Genomic DNA, 14,863 nt, shown 5'->3' with positions numbered 1-14,863 from the left:
CATAACCCCCAAAATCAATCCCAACCTTCCTTTTGTGGTATTGAACCTTATGGTAAAATTTCGTAGAGTTCCATTAACTTAAACTAAAGTTATTGTGCGAAAACCAATGTGTCTTCGGATGACGACAACGCCAACGTCATACCAATATACTTTTGCAGTCGTATAAAAATGAGTTAATTCCCTTTGAACAGAAATCTAGTAATTAATAAGTATTTCATCAAAAATTTAATTCTAGGGAAAGGGCTTTAACTGAATAAGGAGAAAAGCTAAAATCGTGAAAATAGAACTTGACATGATAAAACAATACATCAAATATCAAATCAAAATCTTTAAGAAGATACATTTTTTTTGTAAAAAGTCAGGAAAACTGATTTGCCGGACTGTCGGATGGACAGACGGACTGATGGATGGACAGACGGACAGACGGACAGAGTGCAAACCTAAAGTCCCCTTCAACTTCGTCGGTAGGGGACTAACAACCAGTGATGACTAAGTTCTCTAAAATTAAATATGATTTAACACTCAAACATTGTTAAAATCAGCATATCAAAGAACCCAAGAATTCAATTTTTGATTAAACAAAAGTTTAATTTAGGACACTTTGTACCTTGATGTGTGGTATTATCTAACTAATAATGAAAATAAATACAGGTTTAGATTCGCATTTCAAAGAACCCTATATATATTCAATTTATGTTGAAATCAAACACAGTTTAATTTTGGACCCTGATTTGGACCAACTTGAAAACTTGGCCCAAAATCAGAAATCTAAATATATGTTTATTAATAGACAATATAAGCTAAGTTTTGAAAGGAGTTCACCTAATCAAAATAAAATGCTCCGCTGGGGCGCAGCTTGATACGAGCACAGAGGTCGAACCCTGAACAGTTGGGGCAAGTATGGACAAAACATTCAAGCTTGATACAGCACTGAATTTGGATTGTAATTAAATATTTGACACAGCATAGGTTTCTGACACAGAATGAATGTGGTCTAAGAACTTAAAAATTTTTAATTTACCTATTCAAACCATATCATTATTATTTGCTTTTATATATAAATCAGAAATAACCAATTTAAAATGGAAAATTTTAAAGAAGAAAAAGGAAAAAAAAATCCCCCCCCCAAAACTTTTTTGAACCCCCTTATGATTCATCACCCCCAAACTCAATCCCAGCCTTCCCTTTGTGGTATGGTACCTTGCAGTACAATTTCAGAGAGATCCATACACTTGAACACAAGTTATTGTCTGGAAACTAGAAAAATGCTTGTTTTTTGGCCCCTTTTTGGCCCCAAATACCTAAACGTTTAGGGCAATTACCCCCAAACTCAAACCCAGCTTTCCCTTTGTGATATGGAACCTTGTAGTACAATTTCATAAAGATCAATACACTTACACACAAGTAATTGTCCTGAAACTAGAAAAATGCTTGTTTTTTTGCCCCTTTTTTGCCCCTAATTCCTAAAATTTTGAGGCAATTACCCCCGTAATCAATACCAGCCTTCCCTTTGTGGTATGGTACCTTGCAGTACAATTTCAGAGAGATCCATACACTTGAACACAAGTTATTGTCTGGAAACTAGAAAAATGCTTATTTTTGGCCCCTTTTTGGCCCCTTAATCCTAAACGTTTTAAGCAATTACCCCCAAACTCAATTCCAGCTTTCCCTTTGTGATATGGAACCTTGTGGTACAATGTCAGAGAGATCCATACGCTTACACACAAGTTATTGTCATGAAACTAGAAAAATGCTTGTTTTTTTCCCCTTTTTGGCCACTATTTCCTAAAATTTGGAGGCAATTACCCCCAAAATCAATCTCAGCATTCCCTTTGTGATATGGAACTTTGTGGAACACTGTCAGAGAGATCCATACACTAACACACAAGTTATGTCTGGAAGTTACAATAAAATGCTTCGCTGGGGCGCAGCTTGATACGACCGGAGAGGTCGAACCCTGAACAGTTGGGGCAAGTATGGACACAACATTCAAGCTTGATACAGCTCTGAATTTGGATTGTTATTAAATATTTGACACAGCATAGGTTTCTGACACAGAAAGAATGTGGTCTAAGAACTTGAATTTTTTTAATTTACCTATTATGGTCCAATGTCCAAAATCAAAATACATGGTTATATTCAGCATATCAAAGAACCCCATATATTCAATTTTTGTTAAAATCAAACAAAGTTTAATTTTGGACCCCAACTTGGACAAACTTGAAAACTGGGCCCATAATCAAAAATCTAAACACATGTTTAGATTCAGCATATCAAAGAACCACAAGAATTCAATTTTTGTTAAAATCAAACTAAGTTTAATTTTGGACCCTTTGGACCTTAATGTAGACCAATTTAAAAAACGGGACTTAAAATTAAAAATCTAAATACACGGTTAGATTTGGAATATCAAAGAACCCCAATAATTCAAATTTTGATGAAATCAAACAAAGTTTAATTTTGGACCCTTTTGACCTCAATATGAACCAATTTGATAGCGGGGCCCACAAATAAAAAATCAAAATTCATGGTTAGATTCAGCATATCAAAGAACCCCATATATTCAATTTTTGTTGAAATCAAAAAAAGTTTAATTTTGGACCCCAACTTGGACAAACTTGAAAACTGGGCCCATAATCAAAAATCTAAACACATGTTTAGATTCAGCATATCAAAGAACCCCAAGAATTCAATTTTTGCTAAAATCAAACTAAGTTTAATTTTGGACCCTTTGGACCTTAATGTAGACCAATTTAAAAAACGGGACCTAAAATTAAAAATCTAAATACACGGTTAGATTTGGAATATCAAAGAACCCCAATAATTCAATTTTTGATGAAATCAAACAAAGTTTAATTTTGGACCCTTTTGACCTCAATATGAACCAATTTGATAGGGGGGCCCACAAATAAAAAAATCTAAATACATGGTTAGATTCAGCATATCAAAGAACCTCATATATTCAATTTTTGTGGAAATCAAACAAAGTTTAAATTTGGACCCCAATTTGGACCAACTTGAAAACTGGGCCCATAATCAAAAATCTAAATACATGTTTAGATTCAGCATATCAAAGAACCCCATATATTCAATTTTTGTTGAAATCAAACAAAGTTTAAATACTGGACCCTATCTTGGACCAACTTGAAAACTGGGCCCATAATCAAAAATCTAAACACATGTTTAGATTCAGCATATCAAAGAACCCCAAGAATTCAATTTTTGTTAAAATCAAACAAAGCTTAATTTTGGACCCTTTGGACCTTAAAGTAGACCAAATTAAAAAACAGGACCCAAAATTAAAAATCTAAATACACGGTTAGATTTGGAATATCAAAGAACCCCAATAATTCAATTTTAGATGAAATCAAACAAAGTTTAAATTTGGACCCTTTTGACCTCAATATGAACCAATTTGATAACGGGGTCCACAAATAAAAAATCTAAATACATGGTTAGATTCAGCATATCAAAGAACCCCATATATTCAATTTTTGCTAAAATCAAACAAAGTTTAATTTTGGACCCTTTGGACCTTAATGTAGACCAATTTGAAAACTGGACCCAAAATTAAAAATCTAAATACACTGTTAGATTCGGCATAACAAATAAATAAATGTGATCAAAGATTTTACAAATCTAATGCGCCATACTGTGCAATTAAAGATTACTTCTTGAAATTTTTCAATATTTGAAATTTGAAAAAAAAATAATATTTGAAGAATATTTCTTTTTAATTTCTGAAATCTGAAATGAGAAAAAATTGACCCCCCACAATTTCTTTTTATCCCCCCCTCCCACCTTTTTTCCCCCAAAAAATTCTTTCCCTCAAGATATAGTCATAATCTCAATTCAAATTTCCAATGGAGTTGGCAACCATAATTACCCATTTAAATTTACCATAGTGCTAACTTAATCTATTTTATAATAGAATTAAAAATATAGTGTCAAATCTTTCATATGGATTTTTTTGTAAAAAAAAAAGATGCAACATTTGCAGATATTTTTACTGGTCTTCCTTTATAAATATGCATTTCTTTAAACATAATTTAAAAGCAGTGTAAGGGAAGTAACTAAAACGTTGTATTTGGATTACCTCCCTTACACTGTTTTAAATTATCTTTATTGTTCATTAACCATTACTTTATACATAATTTAAAAGCAGTGTAAGGGAGATAATTTCAATGATGTATTTGATTTATCTCCCTTACACTGCTTTAAATTATGTTTTGTACTAAAGTATTTGTCCATTAACCAGGACAACCTTGTTTTTCCCCCTTTTTTGCCCCTAATTCCTAAACGGTTTGAGCCATAACCCCCCAAAGCAAATCCTTACCATCCCTTTGTGGTATGGAAACTTGTAGTATAATTTCAGAGAGATCCATACACCGTTGCACAGTTATTGTCTGGAAACTAGAAAATGCTTATTTTTGGCCCCTTTTTGGCCCCTAATTCCTTAACTGTTGGTACCATAACCCCCAAAATCAATCCCAACCTTCCTTTTGTGGTATTTAACCTTATGGTCAAATTTCAAAAAGATCCATTCACTTAAACTAAAGTTAGAGTGCGAAAACCAATGTGTATTCGGACGACGACGCCGGACGATGACGACGACGACGCCAACGTCATACCAATATACGACCACAAAATTTTTTTGCGGTCGTATAAAAATGCTTATTTTTGGCCCCTTTTTGGCCCCCAATTCCTTAACTGTTGGTACCATAACCCCCAAAATCAATCCCCACCTTCCTTTTGTGGTATTGAACCTTATGGTAAAAATTTCATAGAGATCCATTCACTTAAACTAAAGTTAAGAGTGCGAAAACCAATGTGTCTTCGGACAACAACGACGGACGACGACAAAGACGACGCCAACTTCATACCAATATACGACCGCAAAATTTTGCGGTCGTATAAAAATATATATAGCATTCAGAAAATTAGTTTTTACAGAAAAACAAACAATTTACAATTAACCAAAGAAAAGAAGAAAAAAATTAAAACTTTTATTTATCATTAATACAATGTCTTTTAAAAATCTATAAAACTTATCTGTAATTATTTCAAAATGTCTAATAATGAACAGTAAATTTCTAACTATATTTACTACTATATAGCTTTTAATCATCAACACTTAGAAAACAGAAAATTTTCAAATAAATCTGTCACTCAAGCTAAGATAAGACATTAACCATTAACCATATGTTTAGTAAACTGATAACAGGACATATAAACAGGTGAAAATTATCTATAAAGGCTTAGTGTAATCAAACTTTATGTATATAATTAACAATTTCTGTTCAAAGGAAAATAACTCAACCACAAAAAAATACCACTTATGGCAGATTCCAAATAAGAAAGTTGAAAAATTCCCAAAATTATGTTTAACAAAATCAACACCAATAAGGTTCTGTTTTGGAATACATGTTATACTTATATAAGTAAACACTTTTTGACAAAAAATAGATCTATTCACATTATATTTTTTAAATAAAGGACACCTTAAAAAATGTTGCTATCATAACAAAATTGACAGACATTTTGACGGAAAATTCTTATGTTAGCAACACAAACAATCCTGATATCTTCAGTATTTTCAAGGTTTGGATGTATATCTTGCTTAAGTATGAAAGGCAAATTGGAATAAAATATTTCTTAACATCTGCACCAATAAAAAAGGAGTTGTAATAACTTTAAAAAATAAAATGCTCCGCAGGGCGCAGCTTGATACGACTGCAGAGGTCAAACCCTGAACAGTTGGGGCAAGTATGGACACAACATTCAATCTTGATACAGCTCTGAATTTGGATTGTGATTAAATATTTGACACAGCATAGGTTTCTGACACAGAATGAATGTGGTCTAAGAACTTAAAAATTTAAATTGGACATTCACCTATTATGGTCCAATATCCAAAATCTAAATACATGGTTAGATTCAGCATATCAAAGAACCCCATATATTCAATTTTTGTTGAAATCAAACAAAGTTTAATTTTGGACCCCGATTTGGACCAACTTGAAAACTGGGCCCATAATCAAAAATCTAAATACATGTTTAGATTCAGCATATCAAAGAACCCTAAGAATTCAATTTTTGTTAAAATCAAACTAAGTTTAATTTTGGACCCTTTGGACCTTAATGTAGACCAATTTGAAAACAGAACCAAAAATTAAGAATTTAAATACACGGTTAGATTTGGCATATCAAAGAACCCCAATAATTCAATTTTTGATGAAATCAAACCAAGTTTAATTTTGGACCCTTTGGACCTCAATGTGGACCAATCTAAAAACGGGGCCTAAAATCCAAAAACTTAATACACGGTTAGAATCAGCATATTAAAGAACCCCAAGAATTCAAGAATAAAACCCCATTGAAATTGGTCAAGAAATAAGCAATTTATACGAAGTATCTTCTTTTGCACAATACTGTGCAATTGAATTTTTCTTGCTATTGCGCAATACTGTACATTTGACAATTTCTTGCTATTGCGCAATATTGTGCTATTGGATATTTCTTGCTATTGCACAATACTGTGCAATTGAAGATTTCTTGCTATTGCGCAATACTGTGCAATTGTAGATTTCTTGCTATTGTGCAATACTGTGCAATTGAAAATTTCTTGCTATTGCACAATACTTATTATATAATAATTTACACATCCTGTTTGGTGTGTATCTCCTACCATATCATTATTACTTGCTTTAAAATATAAAACAGAAATAACCAACTTAAAATGGAAAATTTTAAAAGAAAAAAAAAAGGAAAAAAAAAAAAAATCCCCCCCCCCAAATTTTTTGAACCCCCTTATGATTCATCACCCCCAAACTCAATCCCAGCCTTCCCTTTGTTGTATGGTACCTTGCAGTACAATTTCAGAGAGATCCATACACTTGAACACAAGTTATTGTCTGGAAACTAGAAAAATGCTTATTTTTGGCCCCTTTTTTACCCCTTTTTCCTAAACGTTTTGGGCAATTATCCCCAAACTCAATTCCAGCTTTCCCTTTGTGATATGGAACCTTGTAGTACAATTTCAGAAAGATCCATACACTTACACACAAGTTATTATCTTGAAACTAGAAAAATGCTTGTTTTTTGCCCCTTTTTGGGCCCCTAATTCCTAATATTTTGAGCAATTACCCCCAAAATCAATCCCAGCATTCCCTGTGTGATATGGAACCTTGTGGTACAATTTCAGAGAGATCCATACACTTGAACACAAGTTATTGTCTGGAAACTAGAAAAATGCTTATTTTTGGCCCCTTTTTGGCCCCTTTTTCCTAAACGTTTTGGGCAATTACCCCCAAACTCAATTCCAACCTTCCTTTGTGATATGGAACCTTGTAGTACAATTTCAGAAAGATCCATACACTTACACACAAGTTATTGTCATGAAACTAAAAAATTGCTTGTTTTTTGCCCCTTTTTGGGCCCCTAATTCCTAATATTTTGAGGCAATTACCCCCAAAATTAATCCCAGCATTCCCTGTGTGATATGGAACCTTGTGATACAATGTCAGAGAGATCCATACACTAACACACAAGTTATGTCTGGAAGTTACAAAAATGCTTATTTTTGGCCCCTTTTTGGCCCCTAATTCCTTAACTGTTGGTACCATAACCCCCAAAATCAATCCCAACCTTCCTTTTGTGGTATTGAACCTTATGGTAAAATTTCATAGAGATCCATTCACTTAAACTAAAGTTAGAGTGCGAAAACCAATGTGTCTTTGGACGACGGCGGACGACGCCAGACGACGACGACGACGCCAACGTCATACCAATATACGACGGCAAAAATTTTTTGCGGTCGTATAAAAATGCTTATTTTTGGCCCCTAATTCCTTTACTGTTGGTACCATAACCCTTAAAATCAATCCCAACCTTCCTTTTGTGGTATTGAACCTTCTGGTAAAATTTCATAGAGATCCATTCACTTTAACTAAAGTTAGAGTGCGAAAACCAATGTGTCTTAGGACGACGCCGAACGACGACGACGATGACGATGACAACGTCATACCAATATACGGCCGCAAACATTTTTTGCGGTCGTATAAAAAGGATTATCTTGGAGTTGCTAACATAAGATTTGACAGACATGAACAATGCTGCTAACATAAGATTTGACAGAAATGAAGTTGTTGCTAACATAAGATTTGACAGACTTTTTTGTTGCTAACATAATATTTGACGGACTTTTTTGTTGCTAACATAATATTTGACGGACTTTTTTGTTGCTAACATAAGATTTGACGGACATTATTGTTGCTAACATAAGTTTTGACAGACTAAATAGTGTTGCTAACATAAGATATTGACGGACTTGTTGCTAACATAAGATTGTGCTAACATAAATAAATTTGACAGCCAATATATATTTGAGATTTTTAACTACCGTAACATTGGAGATCTTATCCTAGTTGAAAGTCATATTTAGAACTCCTGCAAAATAACGCCGCCTGACATTTAACAAGATTTCAACCCAGGACAGATAACTCTTACCGGGTAATTTGTAGCACATCCAAATGTTGCTAACATAAGATGACAAGTTTGACAGAACTTATGTTAGCAACAGATTTGATAAAACTATTGATTGAATAAAGTAAATTGAAAGATCCAAAATGTGTTTGATTAATGTACATTATATTATGAAATACAATTTTAACAGGCTTATATAAGTACCTACAATGATGTGGCAAGATTTTATGAACATGTTGCTATCATAACATTTATTGACAGACGAGCATCTAATAAGCAAGGTGTTTGAAATTGAAAAAAATATATATAACAGATGTTTTTAACAAAAGATAAGCAAAAGATTTGGAAACAGGGATGTTTGAATAATCAGACTACACTAATAAAAACCATTATACCAGTGTCAATTTAAAGCATTGTAACACATAAACCTTGTGTCAATAAATGGGAAGTAATTTCCGTCAAACATTTCACATTTTTCAACTTGTTTTGATCATTTCTACTTTTAATGGAAACAATCATATCCAATAATTGGTTTTCTTGCTTTATTTAACATTACTATTCAATAAAACATTCACATATTATCATTCAAATAACAGTTAGTATTATTTTTATTAATTTGTTCTTTTTGACGGAAATTTTCTTTTCTTTATGGAATCTGCCTTATGGATATTAAAAAGGGTGATAACTCACAAAAGAGAAAAGCTAAAATCGTGAAAATTGAACTTGACCTTCATTGAGTCGCAGGAAACAACATATCTAAATTTTGTCAAAGGGTTTTCATGTTATTGAAGAGACACTGTTTGGCAGCCGCCTGTCCGCCCGCCCTGCTTACATCCCCAAATCAATAACCAATTTTTACTTCGAAAATCAGGTTAAATATCCTTTGTAATTCGAATAAAATGCTCCGCTGGGGCGCAGCTTGATACGACCGCAGAGGTCAAACCCTGAACAGTTGGGGCAAGTATGGACACAACATTCAAGCTTGATACAGCACTGAATTTGGATTGTAATTAAATATTTGACACAGCATAGGTTTCTGACACAGAATGAAAGTGGTCTAAGAACTTATAATTTTTTAATTTACCTATTCATACATGTGATGGACTGTGAAACTCAGATCAGGAGATTAGGACTCAGATCAGGAGGTTTTTAATCGACATAAATTTGTCGTAAATGTAACCGTGTGCTGTAAAAATGGTCTTTTAAAGTGTGTTTTCTTCAACTTTCCATCCAATTTATTATGTTATAGTACCCTTGTACTTATAAAGTTTCTCCATCTTTATATTTTACATGTTCAATCTAACATTTATTTTTTTCAGTATGTTCTTTAAATTTTTTACTTCATATTCTATAAAACATTTATTGCAACCAGAACATTTGTTTAACCATCTGCAAATAGCTTTTGTTTGCATACTCAGAAAATCGTTCTAACTGTTAAACAAGGGTCATAGTTAATATATAAATTTCAATTTAAGCCTTGAAAGGAAGTATAGAATCCTCAAATAATTTTCAAATTATTATTTTTTTATTTGTCCTAAGACATTTAAAATCATTTATTTACCATCCTTTTATGATTATTTGTTCAATTTATATTTTATTTATATTCTTTTAAAAATTTTCATTATTAAAAGGAAAGTAACTTAAAACAGGATAAATCAAGGGAAGTAACCCAATAAATACACAGTTTTTGTTACACAACGGCAGTTAGCCTGAGGTAAAAAATCATTGATTACCAGTATGTTTGACACCCAAGCTGACAAGTGAAGCCATATAATTATGCATGTTAATTGATTTACAGGTAAAATATAACTTCAGGTAATGTGAGTTACACCAGATGCCTGAGATGATATGTTGGGCAGAAATTTTTCATTCATGAAAAATTTCATACACAGGATTATAATTTTCCTCTTCAACCGGAGGTCGGGAGGAGACTCCTGAAAACAGGATTATTGTACTCCTGTCGGGAGGTTCACATGTATGCTATTCAAACCATATCATTATTATTTGCTTTTATATATAAATCAGAAATAACCAATTTAAAATGGAAAATTTTCAAGAAAAAAAAGGAAAAAAAAATCCCCCCCCCCCCAATTTTTTGAACCCCCTTATGATTCATCGCCCCCACACTCAATCCAAGCTTTCCCTTTGTGGTATGGTACCTTGCAGTACAATTTTAGAGAGATCCATTCACTTGAACACAAGTTATTGTCTGGAAACTAGAAAAATGCTTGTTTTTTTGTCCCTTTTTGGCCCCTAATTCGTAAACGTTTAGGGCAATTACCCCCAAACTCCAACCCAGCTTTCCCTTTGTGATATGGAACCTTGCAGTACAATTTCATAAAGATCCATACACTTACAAACAAGTGATTGTCCTGAAACTAGAAAAATGCTTGTTTTTTGCCCCTTTTTGGCCCCTAATTCCCAAAATTTGGAGGAAATTACCCCCAAAAATCAATCCCAGTATTCCCTTTGTGATATGGAACCTTGTGATACAATGTCAGAGAGATCCATACACTTACACACAAGTTATTGTCATGAAACTAGAAAAATGCTTGTTTTTGGCCCCTTTTTGGCCCCTAATTCCTAAAATTTGGAGGCAATTACCCCCAAAATCAATCCCAGCATTCCCTTTGTGATATGGAACCTTGTGGTACAATGTCAGAGAGATCCATATACTTACACACAAGTTATGTCTGGAAGTTACAAAAATGCTTATTTTTGGCCCCTTTTTGGCCCCTAATTCCTTAACTGTTAGTACCATAACCCCAAAAATCAATCCCCACCTTCCTTTTGTGGTATTGAACCTTATGGTAAAATTTCATTGAGATCTATTCACTTAAACTAAAGTTAGAGTGCGAAAACTAATGTGTATTCGGACGACGACGCCGGACGACGACGACGACGCCAACGTCATACCAATATACGACCACAAAAATTTTTTTGCGGTCGTATAAAAATGCAAAGTTTTCTAAACAGTTATCTTATAATTATGAAATCATCATTAGTATAGACATTTTGTACAAGTTATTTATATAATAACACCCACTTTCTTTTCTAAGGTAATGCAAGTTTTTATTCATTAACTAACCAGCTTAATGTTTTTCTCCCAAATTTATATACTTCAACCTAACATCCAGCACTGCACTCTATCCAAAAAATCCTACAAATGAGAACACTAGACATGGTTGGATTCTATTCATTTTTTTTCCCACTCACACCAGATTACAAGACCTTAAATTATTTCATTACTTTCTTAAAATTTTGTTGCAGTTTATGTAAAAGACTGTACATAGCAAATAGTCATGCAAATATGTTAGTGATAAGCTAAATCAAAAATATGCATATTCTCTATATGTGTATTTTACTTACCTGCCCACTTTTTACTCATTTTAAATGCATTTGCTGCTCTCACATAAAGCTCACAAGCTTCTTCTGTTTTACTGGATGATCTAGATAATAGAAACATGGGTAATCCTTGGTTAATAAGTTTGCCTTGTTCTTGGTAATGCAGTAAAATCTAATTTCAATACTAACATGTACAGGATTGATGATGATAAATTGCTGTTAAAGTTTCAGTGACAAATGGGATTTTGATACCATAAATTACATTAACTTTTTCTAAAGTCACTCATAGATTCAAATATTTGAATTGAAAGTTTGACTGTACCATCAGAAACATATAACATCACATACAGCTTGATGTTTTACTCGCAAATTCATATACTTTAACCTAACATCCAGAATTGCACTTTATCCAATAAACCTAAAAATAAGGACACTACTGACTAGACATGGTTGGATTCTTCTTTTTTCTTCACTCACAACAGATTACAAGACCTGCTGGTTAACAATGTAGCAGTCTGTAAGAAGACATGGCAGCTTACCCCAACACATTAATCTGAATCCAAGCAGACCAGTCTTTGCTCTTACTCCTAAATGCTGTGTGCTAAATGACAGCAAATACCAATTTTCAAGTCCAGCTGTAGATCAATCAAATTTGCACATTCATAGAACAAGAATGGTAAGGTCATGTCTGATGACCATTTGATATTTGGAAAAAGGAGGAGGGGGGGGGGGGAGGGGGGGAGGGACAGAAGAATTTTTTAGTTCATTATCACTCTGCGTGCAATAAATTTGTTTTACATTTTACTACTGACCCTCTACAGATCCAAATTTGCCTTAAGCCTCAACCCCTATGGATTTTACTAACCTTCTATGGATCTGTAGTGGGTCAGTAGCAAACCATATAACTTATAGTATAACTGGAGATATAAGAGTAGTCTAACTGATTGAGTTAGGAAAGATCTTCTTTAGCTCACCAGCAGGTCATTAGGCTTAAATCAAAATATTGTTTGTTTGCAGTTTACCGACCGACCATGGAAAATCCGCCCGACTGTGAAAATTTTATTGCTTTTAATTTGAAGAAATTATTTTTATTTTTCTATTGACGCAATCCGGAACTTCTGGTCGTTTCCGGAATTAATTTAAAGTCTGGGTCGATTACACGTTTCAAGTTCGGTTTTTATTACCTTCTTGTCAAGCGTACATGGGACCGTTTAATAATAAAGCACATGGAGATTGTTTACAGGTATTGATGAAGACATGGAGTGGTAGGTCTTTTCACCACCGAACACCACCGCACACCGCCGAACACCACCGAACACCCCAAAAATTATTTTTTTTTAACTCTTATTGTTATAAATGTGACCTAAATATAATATTTAAGTTATTAATTCAACAAATAATAAGGTTAAGAGAACAAATATCTACATCGAACAAAAAAGGAGAGTCTATAACACTACAACTCTGCAAACCACCACTGGACACCTCAAATAATTTTTTCTTCATTTTTTTTCTTCTTTTATAAAATAGTTGTATCAATAACAAGAAAAGAGACATGAACAAATGTTAAATATTTCGGGTAACTAATATCCTTCATCAGTAATTGATGTCAAATGATTCTTATACACAAACAATGTAATCCAGAAAAATAGTGATGAATCCGGAGACGTTTTTCTTTACATGTATATGGATTATATTGATAATCGACTTTAACAGAAAAATGATGCATATAAACGTCTAAAAAATTGTTAAATTAGACGTAATTTAATTGATTTTACCGATTTATTGTAAAAAATCACTAATTTTCTCAGTGGTTGATGGTTTTTTTGGGTGTTCGGCGGTGTTCGGTGGTGTGCGGTGGTGTTCGGTGGTGAAAAGACCCACCCGACATGGAGGAGTACTTTGCGCTGTCGTTTTCTGTCAACTTTAAAACAAATAACAACCAAAAAAGTTTAATAGTAAACTGTTTATACAGATTCAGACAGATATCATTGACGATTTGAGAACGCATGATGCAGCGGATATTCATAAAACCGACATGATAACCGTTTCCATCTCAAACAGATCGGGTACAGAATCTCTTGAGCCTGACTTTATGGAACCAATATCAGTGGTTAAACAATTTGACAGCAGCCTGAAGTATGCCATAGTTTCCATAAAACCTCGTGAAGACAACAAGGATGAAACCACTTCTCCATGACTTCATGGATATCTGTAAACACGCCAGGAAGGGCGCATTTGAAATTTATAATCGATAGACAATGCCAAATCTATAAGAAGCCACAGAAACTACACAAAGATGTAAAGAAAATGAATGGTTGGCTTGTAAAAATAATATACTTTCTCTATGTTAATTCTATCTTCTATTGCAATGAGTATGCTCCTTTAGGATAAGGGGAGCTACCCCACTCATTGCAATTCTTCTCCCTCTTACAATATTAAATATACCCAAACAGTGTGGCTTGTGTGAATTGAATTAAAACATGTCCTTAGGAGCTATGCTGCCAATTTTTTATGCAGTCAAAACATTTCAGTACAGACCATTTACTTTTAAAGGGGTGCCATTGATTTCACCCTGAAGTCTAAGATTTTTTTTGGTTTTAATTAAAGCCTGATCCCATCAACATATCTTTCAAAATATAACCTTATTACATATAATTAAATATTGTTAGATTTATGAAAACAGTCAGATGTCAAATATATTTTTTCAAGTTTCCTTTTTTTTTTAATTGAGAAAGATTCAATGGTTAATTTCTTTTATTGATAACACTCTTACATTGTCTTATGAATCTTTGATATCTTCATTTTCCTAATGAAAATACTCTACTCATGAAAATGTTCTAGTAAAGAAGCATATGTCAGTGAACAATTTCTTTAAAACAATTCTAGTCATTCCTTGTTTATAAGATCTTATAAGTGTTCCAGTACTAGTATTTAATAATGTCATAAATTGGATAATCACACCATATTATAGTTTCAATTTTGGTTGAAAAGTTTTTATCTGAAAATGCCTGTTCATTTCATGTTGGTTTTCAGT

General features: G+C 33.2%; 1 protein-coding gene and 1 long non-coding RNA gene across 5 annotated transcripts in view; one reads left to right on the top strand and one right to left on the bottom strand.

Annotated features, from left to right (window-relative positions):
- The window catches only part of LOC127699011 (uncharacterized), a 314,933-nt gene that overhangs the window by 11,009 nt on the left and 289,061 nt on the right, over window positions 1-14,863 (top strand). The window lies entirely within an intron of this gene.
- The window catches only part of LOC127698983 (alpha-soluble NSF attachment protein-like), a 211,242-nt gene that overhangs the window by 190,639 nt on the left and 5,740 nt on the right, over window positions 1-14,863 (bottom strand). For both annotated transcript variants that reach the window (XM_052202774.1, XM_052202775.1), the window contains exon 2: window positions 11,854-11,933. In XM_052202774.1, the coding sequence (XP_052058734.1) occupies window positions 11,854-11,933 (80 nt within the window). The remainder of the gene's footprint in view (window positions 1-11,853; window positions 11,934-14,863) is intronic.

The sequence above is a fragment of the Mytilus californianus genome, unplaced genomic scaffold (genome assembly GCF_021869535.1).
Source record: "Mytilus californianus isolate M0D057914Y unplaced genomic scaffold, xbMytCali1.0.p SCAF_4, whole genome shotgun sequence".
NCBI classification, from domain to species: Eukaryota; Metazoa; Mollusca; class Bivalvia; order Mytilida; family Mytilidae; genus Mytilus; species Mytilus californianus.
This window is presented reverse-complemented; position numbering and strand designations above follow the sequence as displayed.